Source organism: Argiope bruennichi, chromosome 4 (genome assembly GCF_947563725.1).
Source record: "Argiope bruennichi chromosome 4, qqArgBrue1.1, whole genome shotgun sequence".
Taxonomy (NCBI): domain Eukaryota; kingdom Metazoa; phylum Arthropoda; class Arachnida; order Araneae; family Araneidae; genus Argiope; species Argiope bruennichi.
This window is the reverse complement of record NC_079154.1, coordinates 105575611-105592292: the sequence shown is the minus strand read 5'-3', so window position 1 is coordinate 105592292 and position 16682 is coordinate 105575611. Positions and strand designations below refer to the sequence as shown.

Here is a 16682-nt window from a genome sequence, read left to right as displayed (position 1 = left end):
TAATTCAATATTTACACACATAAGTTTTCAGTTCTGATTCATAAAAAAGTCAATTTTTTCCAGTGGATATTAACATTATTTATTTTGTCTCTTATTCTGTTCCTAAGCTTGGTAAAGCACATTGTTTATGAAATAGCATACATAAAATCACTTAAGCATAAAAAAAAAATTTTTTTTCAAGAATTTCTTATAAATTTTCTTTTTGTGTAAATAAGCAGTTTATTTATTGTTATACTAAATATTTTATGGGATTCTATTGTTTGAATATACATATTAATTGGTAAGTAAAATATGCATCAGTGAGCTTATTTATTACATTTATCTTTTTACTTATAATAAAGATGAATGTAGATTTGTGTGTATTTATATTGGCACTTTGCAGGCCAGACTATTTGACCCTTAAAAATATTTTAAGCTCATTTTCCAATAATTTATTTCACATAAAGTAAAATTATTATGAGCCTATAATGAATGCATAAGAAAATATCACAATGGTAAAAGTTCATATTAAAAGATTAAGTTAACTCTTACTGCAAAGTAAACTTAGAAATTGGTAATTTTTAGTACATGTCTTGAAGAAATCAAATGAACTTGATATTTTCTAGAAAGATAAATGCAAAAAAAAGGTCTCTGTAAAATAGGAAAATGGTCTAAAGGAACAAACAATACTATTTTATTTAAGTCAATAAATGCTCTAATGAATAAAAAAAATTTATATTTTTATATAAATCCTAAGTCTTTTGAGTCGTATTTAATAAAATATTCTTAAGATACTAAAATTTTAAATAAAAAGAAAGTTACACTCTATTGTAACTACAATTGAGTGGTTTTGAAAATTCAAATATTACTATCTTATAAAAACACATAATTTTAGATCACTACATTGACTCTCTTAAATAAAATTCATCAATTAGTGCCTGGTGAGTTTACATGGCTTATTAGTATCAAATTATGAAATTGTTGTTCAAAACTTCATAAGTCAGTCAGATTTTGTTGCAAAACATATAAACTATTTTTTTTCACTTGTTTGATTTAAATTTACAAACTGGGTGGAAAGAACATTTCACTGAATATGATTCCTTAAGATCAAAGGACCATACAAAATATAACTTAATAATTTTTTCAGAAATAAATTTATGGACTGAAACAAATATTATTATTTATATTGTTTAAATCCAGTTAAAAGTAAACAGTGAAATTTATGAACTTTATGATGAATCAGAGAAATGAATTTTATAAACTTTATGATGAATCAGAAAAATGAATTTTATGATAAATCGAAGAAATTTTTATTGAATAATTCTTTGAGATATTGCAAGAATTATATATAAAAATATTCTATAGTGTACATAAGACATCAATATTGAAAGATTTTGTTTTGAAAAAAATATGAGAACAGAAAACATGTTTGGTCAGCCAAAACGTTTATGTATTAATTAAATTATAATCTTTCTGTGTAGTGTCATAACAATGATGAGGTAGGCAGGGCACATGGCCTGGGTGTATTTCCCAAGGATTAAGGAATCAATTTGTTGTATTTAAAAGAAAATTTTCTAATAATATCATATTCCCAAGAAAGAAAAAAAATTAAACAATTTCAGAAAAGTGAGAAAATTAAAAATTTCAAAATCAATTTTTTTTTTAATTGGGAACCTTATGGTTTTAGCTTATGACTTAAGATCATTTTATGTGTTAAGCAGAATATATTAAACAAAATTTATATTAGATAATTGTTTTGTTTTGCATGAAAAACAATGTAGAGATTTGAAATCTTTTGGATTTATATAAAAAGAAATATCTTAACTTTTTGATTCCCTGAAAACAATGAACACTTCATAACAGCATAACTGGAGATTGTGTCAATTTCAAAATCTTAGAGTATTGTATATGTTTCAAAAATTTTTCAAATATTAGAGCAGTAAAATAGATCAGAAACTATTCTGAAAATAGAATCAGTAATATTAGAGAATCTATTTATAACCGATATACATCAAGGCAAAATAATGAATGGAAACCATTCATAATAAAACTAAATTCCATTTAGTGCAATAACAAGTCTTATTTGAGTGGTAAAAGAAGATAGAGGGAAAACCATAGTGTCAAGGTTGGTTGGTTTATTCGGGTTTAATGGTGCAAGAGCCAAAGGTAGGCTATACTGCGCCAATCGTAACCATAGTGTCAAAGTAGACATAAATAAACCTGAAAGATCACCATAATTTTAATTCATTTTAATCTCAATTAATCAGCAAAAAATATCAACAGTATTCTGAATGACTAATCTTTTGGATTTTGGACTAATGCTTTTAAATGCAAAACACCAGAATTAATTATCATTAAAAATAAAAACTATCATCGAAATCATAAACAACAAAAATTTACACTATGATTTAAGATTGTACAGATATAATAAAGAAACATCAGTTGAAAATTTTAACCACATTCACATATTCGTAACTTATTTCTTTACTTTTAAATTATGTGAGGCAGCTTTGCTGATACTTTTGTGAAATTAATGCATTTTCTTAATAGTTTTTGAGAAGATGAGAAAAGCCAATTGGATTTTAATAGCAGAAAACAAAGAAAAAAAAAAAGTGAAAATGTTCACTACTTTTTAGAATGTATGAGTAGATACCCACAAGACGTGTGAATAGATAATTTATAATTGGAATACTGAGAAATTATTTTCTAAGCAAACCACATTTGGATGAGAAATGAAAAGTTGTAATATGTTTAAACAGAGATAAAAATTAATTTATTAAAATCAAAATTATAATGCATTTTTAAAATACACATCAATTTAAAAACAATTATTTTTTCTATATTTATAGTACTCATTTATATACAGTATTCTTATATTTATGGTCATATCAAGACAGTTTAATATCTGTAAATTTCTCATGACTAAAAAATCGACCCATAATATTATAAATAAAACAAAAATGACAGTTTCAAATAAGTTTGGTCTCTCCCTTCATGTTTCTAAGGGATATAAGCTAACATTTTATTTTAAAGAAATAAAAAAAAAAAAACGGTTAAGAATTAAATTCTTAAGAAAATTGATAGATGACTTTTTTAGAATGATGAAGTGATTTAGTTTTGGTATTCAGACGTAATGTATCACTAAAGTTTTTTTTTTTTTTTTAATATATAATCTGCAGGATGTCTAATCATCCTGCAGATAATTTTATTATCCTGCAAAACAAGAATACTAAATGTATTATGTTTTGTTTTGCATAAATATATATATATATACACAAAAATATCCATAGACCATCAACAGGGAAGAATTATAACCTCCAAATAACATGAGAAGAAAGACAGACATTTCACCATTTCTTTATCAGAGAAGATATTTAAGATTTTATACAATCTGTAATCTTAAAACTAAGCAGCTGTATTTTCTTATAACTATTTCACTGAGTCGTATGACAAAACATATTGTTTTAGAAATTTAAGAAGATAAGAGACCATTATTAAAATTTTTAATTGATGCATAATTTTCATAATTTATTCAGGATAGTTGATAACATTAATCTTTCTTTCTTCTTCATTAAATCTCTGTACCCTCTACTATTAAAAAATTTGCTTTTGAGGTGAATAATTTATAGTTTAAATGCAACTGGATCTTTTTAAATTAAAAGAATTGCTATTATTTTTAAGGAAATATAAGAATTATTATCGATTGAACTGAACATGAAAAGCAGTGGAAAAAGCATAAACACAATTCACTTAACCAAACTTTTAAAAAAATTTAGTAGCCCATTTTTACAAATTATATTGAACTGTATTATGATCTATTAATAAAACATTCTTTCATCTTATGGATATATAATAGAGAAAAGTATGTTTAATATGCTTTCAATAGAATCATTTGGAATTTTACTGATTGTACTTTATTGAAAGTAGCATGAATCATGATTAATAAAATAAAAATAAAGAAAAGAAAGAGAAGCATTTTGGAAAAATTCATTTATAGTTAAAAATATATTACATTTGAAATTCAAATGTTTTAATTTTTAAAACCTTTTGTTTAAAACAAGTTTATGAATTATTTTGCATAAATGTCAATCTTCACCTAAGATATGAGGATTTTGTTTCCATAACTTATTTCCAATGATATCACAAAATGAAGTATAAAGTCCTTTTTCCTCTTCCATGAAATCCTCTAAAGCAACTAGTTGTTTGTGCACTTTACTTCTGATAATAAAAGTACCTTTCCTAAATTGTTGTTCTATATTATTGTAGTTAATATTGAACTCCGAAAATAAAATTTCATTCTTTTCTGCAGAAACGGTATCTCTAATTCTTTCTTCAGCTTCCTTATGAGTTAAGCCTTTTTGCAGCACTAAAGCCCAAAATGTAGTGTTATATAAATTATTGATATGGCAATCTGTTTGCCGCCAACTTAAGTAATCGCGTAAATTCTTATTAGTTGGAATACTAATAACGCGACCATCAAATGATGGTGGATATAATAAATCTTCATCTGGAAAATAATTTTTCCAGTAAAATACAAATGAAGAAGTGAATAGACTGCACACATTAGTCAATATTTTACTCTGTCTTCTATTATACAGCTTAGTATTTCTATCGAATATAAAGCTAAATTCATCACTTTGTCCATAAGCAAAAATTACATCATGTATTTCTTTTAAAACTGTCTTTGCCGCTTTATTCATCAGATTGAGACCGCGTTGATCATTGGGCTTTTTAAATTTATGCACATCAACCAGCTTGTGAAAATTTTTACCATCAATCCGTACGATGATCCAAGTATTTGGACATATCACATCAGGAATTTCAAATGTTTTCACATATTCATACATACTTTTCGCCATGATTATATATTGAATTATATTTACTACACAGAAAGTAATGTTTATTCACAACTTTTAACAGGCTGAATCGAAACTGACAATACTTACATGTGTCGTAACAAAAACAACTGAAGCGAGTAAGAGGTACAATCACAGTTAAGATGCAAATATATTAAATATCTTTGGTTTCTTTTTCTGCTAACATTAATATAAGCTGAACTGATAAAATAGCTAACTTAGTTAATATATTCCCTGCACGAGTGCTAAAAATTTTACTTTATTTTTGGTGCAATAATTTCGCAACATTTACTGTTGACCTGCTAAAATCCTTACAAAAAAAATATTGCTTCTAGTTACGACATTTTAACTATACCCGTGAAGTAAACAAAATAGAAATGTTGCTGTTCAAATGCATTGAAAATAAACAAGTTTGCAAAATTTATTATCATAATTTTGAGGAATTTTTGAAATTATTTTAAGTGAATTAAGAATAATTTATGTGTTTGTGATTTATTTGCAATTACGTAGAAATATATCCAAAGTATTTGAATTTATTTACATTTGGGTTACTATTTACTTTTTTATGAAATCAATTTCCTATTAAGTTTTAATTTTTCATCTCTGCTTTAATACCTAATTTGTTCCTTTTTTATGTAACTGAAGGTAAAATTTAGTGAGTTAAAAATGTTAGAATTGTTTAAAGAACAGGAGCGTCAGCTGAGATTAAAAGAAGAATCTGTCCAAAGGAAACGTGATGCTGCTATGCAAGAATGTTACGAAGATTATAAAAAAAAAGAAAAATTTAACGAACATATACTTCAAGGAGAAAAAATAAGGAATGAGCTGAAAGGCAGCGCTCAAATGCTGCAGAATAGAAAGTGCATGCAGAATGTGAAATTATCTGAAGAATCTCTAGGAAAGCATCTGGGTAATTTGAGATAAATTTGTTTCAGTTAGTGGTATTTTAAATTGACAGTTACTTTAAATTAGTAATTAATTTAAATTTAAGAACAGATGTAATTATTCTTAAATCAAAAATTATGTTTTTCTTTATATATAATTAAAGAAAAAAGTATTTAGTTTTACTGATTTTTTTTTATGAAAAAGATTTACAAATTAAACCATGCTATCAAATATATAATTCAATTATAGTTAGAGTTATTGTAAATAATATAACTTAAAAATCATTTACTGCCCGTATAAAAACTTCTAGTGATATCATTGAATTATTACTTACATTTTTATCTTGTTATATTTTGTAATGACCATGTTTTTTATTTCTGTCTAATACTTTTAATGTTTGCTGAAAAATAAACAAATTCTATTTTATTTTCTTGCAATCATAAAGACTGTCTTGTGTGCTTATTTTTTAATGATTGAAGTATCTTATACATAATGATAATAAATAATAATAAAATATAAATTGCTTTAAAAAATTATTTATATTTTATTATCAATTAAGAATTTATTTTTAAAAAAATTGGGTTTCTTTATCAAGTATTGTTTGTATGAAGCTAATTTTATTAAATATGTTACTTACTAACATACATAACATTTTTAACATTCTGCTGGGACTGTTCAGAACATTAAAAAAAAATTAATTAATATTTGAAAACATTATTTTAGTTGCATTTGATAGAACAATACAAAAACTTTATTTCTGTAACTGGGTATTTATATTTGCCTTTGCATAATTTTTCTCTAAAAAATAATAATAAGTTTTTATCTTATAAATATTTCAGGTGAGATAAAACTGAATAATCAGCGAGAAGAAAAACTTCGTCAATTATTATGGGAGACATCTCCTGAATTAAAAGAACTTAGACAGAAAATTTTACTTGCTAATGTTGCCAAAGATCATGCTATGCAAATGGCAGAAAAACAAGCATTATTAGAATTAAAAAGACAAGAAGAAGAATCCCTAGCTGAAGCTGCTCGTCTTGAAAAAGTAGCTATGGAAGAAGAGGAGAGAAAAAAAGAAATGGAAGAATTTCAAGCCAAATTGCAATACCATAGAGATTTGGATGAATTACGTCACTTCAAGCTAAAAAAAGATTCTGCTCATGAAGAGCAGCTTGAAAGAGAAAGAAAGGCAATTGATGATATAAAAAGACAAATTGAAAAAGAAGATTTAGAGCATGCTAAAAAGAAGATTGAAGTAAGAAAAAAAAACCTAACTATTCTTCTTCTTGTTGTTTTTTTAATCTACTTTTTTCTGAAATATTGCCCTTAGCATTTTGATTTATTAACTTTAAAATTGTAAGAAAGCGCTTTGATTAAAACTATTGGTAATATTAATGAAACTGCATTTTTTTTTGTACGTAAAGTTAATTATTTCTTATTGTATCTAAAATTCAGTTAAAATAAAATCTGTCCAGAATAACACTTGTAAATTACAAATCGAAATAATGCTCTGCTTGTTTTTCAATTATAGAGTAGAGTCAATAAATTTAGCTTTTTGTTTTATTTATTTTGCATAGTACTATAATGATGGTTGTCATTATACTGCTGGTGTAACTATAAGATAAATAAAAGGCAAAAATGAGATACCAAACATAAATTTTATGCTTGAAAATCTATTGCTATTGATTTCTGCTCAACTGTTATTTTTAAAACATCATATATTTCCTACACCCCCTTTAAAAACAAATCTCTAACTAAGAGGGATTTTAAATTTTATACCGATGACAGTAGAGGGGCGATTAATGAATAATACAAATAAATTGCATTGCTAACATTTTACAGAAGAAACACAAGATGTGAGCTGTGTGTAAAATTTGCAGCATTGCATTTTATTGTTAGCGCTGTCACATGGTACAGGAGCAGGTAAAATCTAAGCCGAATTGAATCTGAGATTTCATTCATTTTGAGACTTTTCTGGAACGAGATTATGTCCATCTACCTCTCCTCTTTTACACCTCTTTTGTTCGTTATATATTTCACTTTAGTTCTCTGAATGCTTGAAATTTCTTTCCTTTCTTTTTTTGTTGGCACTTTTCTTTTTCTTTCTTTCTTTTTTCTTTTCTTTTCTTTTTTTTTTTTTTCTTTTTTTTTTTTTTGTATTGATATATCGTCGGTATATAGTTAAAAGTAATCAAGTACAAAAAAAAAGTTTTTGGTAGTTCTTATTTCAAACGGTCATCTCTGTAACTGGAAAAATCATGCATTTCAATGCTTCAATGCATCATTATTATATATATATATATATGTTGCATTTCTATGTGACATATTTTTTTTTTTTTTCTTTTGCTGAGTTTACATTTTAAAATTAAAAAGATGCATTTTTTTAACTGTCACTTATGCTGTATAGCGACAAATAATCTTAAATAACATCATAGAAATTTTATTTAAGCAACAGAATGATTAGAAGGGGATCATCCTAAAAAATACATATAGGGTTGGTAGAAGCAAGACAGGTACAAAAGAAAGAAAGTTAAATCCTATCTTTAAATGAATATAAGATGCAGTCTAACGTGTTAATGCACTATTTACTACAAAATATTGAGATGCAGCCGGAAACTTACAAAGACTCTTGGTAAAAAATAAAAATAAATAAATTAATTAAAAAAGGAGAAGCAAGTGGGCTGAATTAAAATTTTTGAATTGTTCAAGAGCAAAACGATTTTTTCACGCACATACGCGTGATAATTTTATGGGGTTTGAAAGAAAGGGAATTTCTGTACTCAATACAGAAACTAAACTGAAACTATGCATTATTATGATTACATCAAATAGTATAACATTTTTATGTCTCTTGAATGATTTATTGAAATTTCCAGTACTAGCGGAAATAGTCTCCTGGAAATTTTCTCGCATATTACCAAATAAACTTTTTACTCCCCCCTCCCCATTCTTAAAATTATGTATCTTGAACAAAGCCGTGAATGTCAAGAGTGCTTAGATTTTTATTTTCAGAGTCTCGCACATACGCACTTTTTGACATGTATATTAGCGAAAAAAAAAATCCAGTATGCATTTCAAAGATTTTTAACCACTTGAAGTCAAATTTTGATGCATAGTTACCTCTGTAATAATAAGATCATATGCCAAATTTCATTTATTTAAATTGTTGCTTTTTTTTCCAGTTATCACATTTGCATGCATAAAAATGTGCAGGTAGACAAACGGTCAACCCTTTGTCGGATTTGATTAAAAATTTTACGTATTAAATGCTAAAACTTTGTGCTAAATTTCATTGATTCAAATCATCGCGTTTATGTGCATACAAAAATAAAAAATTTGATACAAATCTAAATTTTTAATTCTAAATCTGTGTGAGTTTCAACTTCATATGAGCTAGAAGTCAGACTTCTGCCCTCGGGTGCTCAGGGGTCTCACCGTCAGAAGCTACTGCACCCCCTTTCCGTGGTAACACGGACATCTTCAAGAATATTTCAGAGTTTTTTTTTTAATAAAGTATTTATTAATTCTATTATAACCTTATTTTCCAGGCTCAGAAAGAACTGCAAAGGCAAGCCCAAGAGCTTCAAATAGAGCGCGATAAAATAAGGCTCCAAGAAAAATTAAAGGAACGAGCTGTAGATTTGAAAGTAGATGAATATCGCAAAGCTCAAGAATTGAGGGTAAAACAGTTGGAGGAGAAGAAACAACTCAGTCTCGAACAAAAGTTGCAACTTCAAGAAGAGCTGCTTTCATATTTGGAAAAAATTTACTCGGAGAAATTAAAGAAGGAACATCTTAGAACCGATCTGGCAGTAGAGGAAAAAGATGCGAAGGAAAAAGCTAAAGAACTTGAAGCAGAGAGTAAAAGAATGAAATTACGTAAAGAACTCCAACGTTTATATGATATGCAACTATATGTCAAAAAACAAAAGCAAGGTATGAAAATTGCATTGTTATTTCGTTCTCTTGTGAATACAAAGAACTTGTGTACCCTTGATTCAGTGGCTTAGCGAGGGAAAATGAAGCTGGCGTTATTATTGTTGTTATTATTATTATCATGATAATAATCTTCATGATATTTCTGATGATTATTATCATGGTAATAAAAATAATATATATCTTTGTAAAAAGTGATATTTTTTTCATCATTATATATCTTTGTTTAAAAAAAATGACATTAATGTTTCCTCTTCGGGGTATCCTTAACATTATCGAGGGGGGGGGAGGGGTTGTATATCCACTATAATTACGTCTTTGTTTTGACTGAAATCAAAGATAATAATTCTTGCTAAAATTTGTGTTGCATACCACTCTTTAATAACTTTCCATTAACACTATAAAACATTTATACATGGTGTCCCATAAATATTGGGACAAACTTTAAGGGGAGGTAGGGGACATCACAAGGATTCAGATTTGCATAGCAACCCGTGGTCGGAAACGCCTTCATTCGGCGCTAGGTGTTGTTGTTCACAGTAGCATATAAGGAAGCAGACCTGCAATCCCTCAGTCATTTGAGCTACGATCGCCCGCAGAGGAGTATGGAATGGTTTACGAATACAGAGCTGGCAGACATGCACCTGATATATGGATAGGGCGATCGCAGCTCAAATGACTGAGGGATTGCAGGTCTGCTTCCTTATATGCTACTGTGAACAACAACAACTAGCGCCGAATGAAGGCTTTTCCGACCACGGGTTGCTATGCAAATCTGAATCCTTGTGATGTCCCCTACCTCCCCTTAAAGTTTGTCCCAATATTTATGGGACACCATGTATATGTGAAACACTAACATACGAGGCAAAGAAATCACTCTTATAACTTATTATCTTATGTCTACCATCAAATATTAAAAAAGGGGGAAAATCGAATTTCAGACTGCTTTATTGAATGTTTTTATAGCTGCATTGAAGGTTAGGTTAGGTCACATATGCAGTTTGGTGCAGTTAGGTCACATATTTGCAAATGACGGTTATAAACGTATTGTCCATGTAAAATGTTAGTGTTCCAGCAATATTTACTAAACATGATTAACAGAATTAGAAGATTGTAAAAAGTTAGAATTTGTATATTTAGTGATTCAAATAACAGAATATAATTTTTTTTATTTCATTTCAAACTATTTTTCCTATTGGAAATATATGCCTACATCTAATAGATTAGAAATTAGGTATTTGGTCTCAATTAGAGTGTCTCTGTTTATTGTTAAGAAAATAAAAGGAGCTCCAATTGTTCTAAATGAAAAGTCTCTTTTTTTGAAATTGAAGGATTGCGGGTTCGAAGAATGTCTGGTGTAAATTAAAGCACAGTTATGAGGTCCATCATTAATAACCTCTTATAGCTTCGAAATGAGATATTAATTCAACAAATCAATCAACCAATTAAGAGATAAATTCTATATAATACAGTTGTCATAAGATTTTGCAGTGCCTATTTATATGTTTTGATGAAAAAATTTATGTATTTTAGTCTTTTTCATAAATCTTAAGCAATAATTATGGAGACATTTTTTTTCTCTTCAAAATAAGTCAAGGATTTTATAAATTGAATCTTACCCATCTTCAAGAAAAGGACACCCCTCAGTTGCGTATAAATCTTCTAGATGCTGCCATTTCATTTAATGCTAATACTAGAAAAAGCACTAAAGGAAGAAAAATCTTATGTTTTTGTTTAAATATTATTAGAAAATGAATCGTACTTTTCTAAATCTAGAACTCCAGAAGAAAGAAGAGGAACTCTATCGGCAAAGTCTTATGGCTAGATTATTTGAAGAAGATAAATTAGAATTAATGTCTCAGCAAAAGCAGAGGCAGAAGAAACTGGAGCACATGCGCATAGCACAGGTAAAAAGCGAAAATTTCCTGATTTTTTAAAAAATTTTATCCTCCTAATTATAGATTCAATTAAATTATCGGAAATAAATAAGCACATTGATAAAATCTCCAACTTGAAACTTTTTCTTGTTCATTACACTCATTTCGCAGTCACTGAACTTGATTATTTCAAGCAAGTACATCAGCCAGTAGGGTCAGTTAATGTTCAGGCAATACATGTCAAATGAGCCGCGCCATTTTATTTATTTTGTTTTGCAGGAAGAAAGAGTGCGAAGGCATGCAGTTGATTTCATATGACATGCATTGTTGCGCTTGTCATTCGTCTGTGACTTCATTTGGCTTCATTCAAATGCTTGCATTCCGATAACTGGTATCACTTTTGTGACTGAACAGAATGTTTACTTTTTCTACCTAAATTCCTTTTTTAAAATATTAGCACTGAAATAAGTGAATCAAAATAAATTTATTTTAATCAATTTAAATAATACAAATGCATAATTTGAAAAAAAAATTGTAGGCGTAGTTCAGTTTTATCAGCTAGATTTAGATTGACTCTAACATTAATGGATCGATAACAATAACAAAAAAATTAACAGAAAGCATTTTATTTGAAATTATTATACAATTAAAATTTATAAAACAATTTCTATTTTTTACACTACTTTTAAAACATTAATTATTCTCAGAAATCGGGCTTCTGATAAATTCGATCTAGTTCTTAGAAATAAATGAGGTGGATTATCTTTAAGGAAATCAAATTGCTAATCAAATATCTGTAAATATCGCGTCATATTCCTTTTTTTATTGAATCATTAACTGCTTTTATCAGCAGCTTTCTGACAACTAAACTTTTGCAATAATTCCCTTTGGATGGCTTCTGATAATATTATCACATAGAATTATGCACAATCAAATTAAGATTGGACAAGGAGGAAACTTTTATTAAAAAGATGAGAATAGTAAGGATTCAGATAATTGTATGCTATCAGCTTGACAGCAATGCCTTATAAACAACTTAAAAAGGAAATATTCAAATTACGTTAAATTTGCATAATCTGCAACTGATTGTATAAATTTACGTGTATGGAAAATTAAACACACGTAATACAAACAACCAAAGGTCTTGCCGTAGGCTCGAACCTACGGTCTGCCGATCCGAAGTCAAAAATGCATCCACTAGACTTCGGCGTCATTTACAAAATAGCTCAAAATGTGATAATATTGTATATAGTAATGATTACTTAAGGCAACGTATTATTGACAATGAATTCATATTATTTTGATTTCGATATGATATAAAATTACTGATTTTATTAATCTGCTTCTGAAACGATCTTATTGATTGTTTCAGTATAATAAATGCTTTTGTCTCAGTCATAATTTAAAAAGTAATAATGGAATTTCTAGTAAAAATATTGGATTAGATAAAACAATCTGTTTTCATACTTGCTTGCTAATATCGTGTATATTTTTATTATTATTATTTGGTTCTGAAAAAAGCAGTTAAAATCTTTTGAGTCGTTTAATCGAGCAGGTCGAAGTAAAAGCATTTTCAATCTAAACCCGAAATTTATCTCAAGACAAAACTAGGCCATGATTTCATAATTATTGGAATAAAAACCAAATCGAAATTATTCAATTTATTGATGAAAGCATTAAATATTCTGACTATCCAAAGTTTGTACTAGATGCCTACGTATGTTTGCATTTGTACACATATCTATATTACTCGTCCATAAAAAGTATTGATGGAGAAAAAAGGAAAATGATGAAATTTTCTTAAAAATTCCATCATACATTTAATATTAGTTTAAGAATGCAACTTTGCTATAAAAAAATGACTTTTGGGATCTTATTCTACAATAAATTTTATAGCAATACTTTCCTCGACTTCTAAATGCACTTAACGTTCGATTTTATGAAATATAAAATTATTTTTAGATTTTTTTCAATAAAATATAGCGTTTTCTAAAATGTGAATCTTTTGATAAGAAACAGCTAAATCAAAACGGTTTTAATAAAGAAAGCAATATTTTAAAAATAAAGCTCTAACAGAAAAAAAATCAAAATTTCTGCATATTGTTTTATGTAAATTTTTAAAACAATTTCTTTCAAAGAATATTTCTTTTACGTTTTTCAAGAAAGAAAGAAAAAAAAATAAATATCGTTTTCAAAATGCAGTTGTGTTGAAGGATTTCAGATTTGTAAAATAATTAAAATGCATGCATCATTATGAACTTCTTTCCTAGAATATAACAAGTATATAAATTTTTATAGTTCGGGATATCCACTGAAATGATAATTTCATTGTAATTTATTGTGGCATATAACTGGACGCAATTATGCAATGAAGAGTTATCTCGAAACTTCAAAACTTGAGATACAAAATTTGTTTCGGTCCAAAATTTCAGAAAAATATTTATAAATCTCCAGATTTAATTATTGCATTATAAGTAGCCTTTTGTGCAACGAATTGGTATTAATTTAATTTTACAAAACATGCTGCACACAATGGATGGTTTGTTATCGTGAGCCTGGAATTGTGGTTGTCCCGCAAATGCATATCTGCGTCCAGCTATTTTATATGAGTAGTGTGTGTGTGTACAACATGCTATTTATAGAATAATTTTAATGAATATTTATTGCTAATGTAATTTCATTTAAGGCAATGATTGAAGAGAGCCGTAAAAAGAAAGCAGCTGAGCGAGCAAGAGAATTGGCTGATCTAAAATATCACGAAGATGTGGAATCCGAACGTATTCGAATGGTGAAAGAAGAAAAAATCAGATTCCTCAAAGAATGTGCCAGCGATCTTTTAGGATATTTACCAAAAGGGATTTTTGAAAATGATGAAACAATTGAGCAGCTGGGGGATGAATTTAAGAAGTTCTATTTCCGGCAAAGTTGCAGTAAATAGACTGATTGATCATATATTGTATAGTAATACCTGATATCCTCTAGTCATTTTGTGATTTTAAATTTTATTACTTATTTATTTTTAAATTAATGGCAATGTTTTAATGCGATTTTATATGAAATATTTTTTAGCACAATTTGATTAAATCGATATATTTTGTTTTCAAGTTTCATAATTTAAAAAAATTTTAAATCTCAAACAAGTTATTAATGAAATATTAGAAATTTGTAAGATATTTTTTAAAGCTCTTAGATTTTAGAAAACTTTTTAATGAAAAAAAAAATGAAAGCAATCATAATTGTTAATAGTATTAATTTATGTTTTATCTTATTGGCGTGTTGGTTTTAGAAAAATTGTATCTTTTTCTACGAATTGTTTTGATAAATGATGTAAGCCAATGCAAAATAGCAGCAAAACGAGCGATTTATTTCAAGCGTCTGTGACTTTAATCTCTTGCTCAATAACGTATATAATCAAATCGTAACACATCCAGCTTAACGCACAGTACTCTATATATTCCGTCCGGGTACAGTCTGTACTAGTACAGTATGCTTGAAATCAGATATATTGTAGGTTATAGCCCAAAAAAAGATGAAATGCATAGAATTGAGCCTTGTACCCACACATTAATTATTGCATACAGCTAGGCTTTCAAAAATGAAATGCAGATTTAAAAAATATGTAGAAAAAAATAAACAGATTATGCGATATTGCATAGTTTTTAAGGATGTCTATTAAAATTGACAAAACATCGATTACTCAGTTTTCATTTAAAAAAAAAAAAATCTATTCTCCAATGGCCGCTCTTTAGTTGTAATGCAAAAAAATCTAGATGCCTATTCTAAAATATGAATTGTTATTTATATGTAATACTGATTTGAATGTAAATAAAGGTCAGTGTGGTTCAGTAAATATGTATGTTCTATATCTCATCTTAAACAACTACGCCGACTTTGAACAAATTTTGCATACATATTTTATAAGACAAGAGAAAGAATTCTATCAACTTTTCAAAGTACAAAAATTAATTAGTACACAAAAAGTACAAAAATCAGTGTGGTTCAGTAAATATGTATGTTCTATATCTCATCCTAAACAACTACGCCGACTTTGAACAAATTTTGCATACATATTTTATAAGACAAGAGAAAGAATTCTATCAACTTTTCAAAGTACAAAAATTAATTAAACATTCAGTTAATTATAAATTACCCAAAAATTGTGCCTTATTTACACTTTAAACTACTTAATCTTTATTTTTTTTAAAAAAAATATTACTCTTTGTTTTAATACGTCTTTTGACTATCCTTTTTATTGGTTTTAAAGTTGTTGCTTCTCCCCTTGAATTGAACACCAATTCAAACCAAGTTCAAGAGATGGAATCGCATGATAAGATTGTAAGCTGACTCCCCCTCACATAGTCGACAATACAGTCAATGATATGAGGGGGAGAAGCGTCTGTCGAGCAATGGCAAGGAGAATACGTCTTTTGACCTCTGATGAAGAAAAGACTTTCTATATGGCCAGACCTTAACCTAGATAAGAGCGTTTGAACACTCTTTGGACTGGTGCACGTCAGAGACAAGCCTGGACACCTACCGGCATACCAGTCATGCTCTTGAGGAATCATCCATTTCGTTTTAGTTCTTAGCTTAAGCAAGACGTGGATCTCTGCGGCCTGCAGTCTAGAAGAGGGGGGTGGGGTGGATTGGGATCTGCAATTTTATTTCCGTGGATGCCCGCATGAGAAAGGATCCACTATATGCTCACTGACCCAGTCCTTTTGCGAATGTAGTTAATTTGGAGATAATGTCTTGGCCCAACTTGCGTGTCCAGTCCTTTAGGTATTGTATTGAGCTCTTGCTGTCTGTGAGAATCCAAATTTGAAAATTATCAGTCTCCAAGACGAGGTCCGAAGTTCTGTTAATAGCAAGAAATTCAGATCGAAAAACTGAGCTATGAACTGAGTTTCTAAAACAATGCCTCAATTCCCCTCTATTTGATTTAAAAAATATGCCATTTCCAGTTCTCCCAGACTCCATTTTTATTCCATCAGTGAAGATTTTCAAGGCTTGATCGTGGATATCACCAATGACTTAGAGGGCCAGCTAGCGCAACAACTCTGGATGTTCGCTGTGTTTTGTAAGATTAATTCTCAGGTCTTCGTTAAAAACAATATTATCAAACAAAGAAGTTGGTGTCATTTGAGTG

General features: G+C 28.4%; 2 protein-coding genes across 2 annotated transcripts; one reads left to right on the top strand and one right to left on the bottom strand.

Moving 5' to 3' along the window:
- Positions 1 to 4029: 4029 nt before the first annotated feature.
- Positions 4030 to 4940, bottom strand: LOC129966953 (probable tRNA(His) guanylyltransferase). Its single transcript, XM_056081573.1, has one exon. The coding sequence runs from the start codon at positions 4836 to 4838 to the stop codon at positions 4065 to 4067; it is 774 nt and encodes a 257-aa protein (XP_055937548.1). The 5' UTR covers positions 4839 to 4940; the 3' UTR covers positions 4030 to 4064.
- Positions 4941 to 5212: 272 nt separating this feature from the next.
- On the top strand, positions 5213 to 15327 carry LOC129966952 (meiosis-specific nuclear structural protein 1-like). The gene is made up of 5 exons (XM_056081572.1): positions 5213 to 5745; positions 6560 to 6975; positions 9269 to 9656; positions 11433 to 11563; positions 14220 to 15327. Exons 1-5 carry the CDS (start codon positions 5502 to 5504, stop codon positions 14469 to 14471), a joined length of 1431 nt encoding a protein of 476 aa, XP_055937547.1. The 5' UTR covers positions 5213 to 5501; the 3' UTR covers positions 14472 to 15327.
- The last annotated feature ends 1355 nt before the right edge of the window (positions 15328 to 16682 follow it).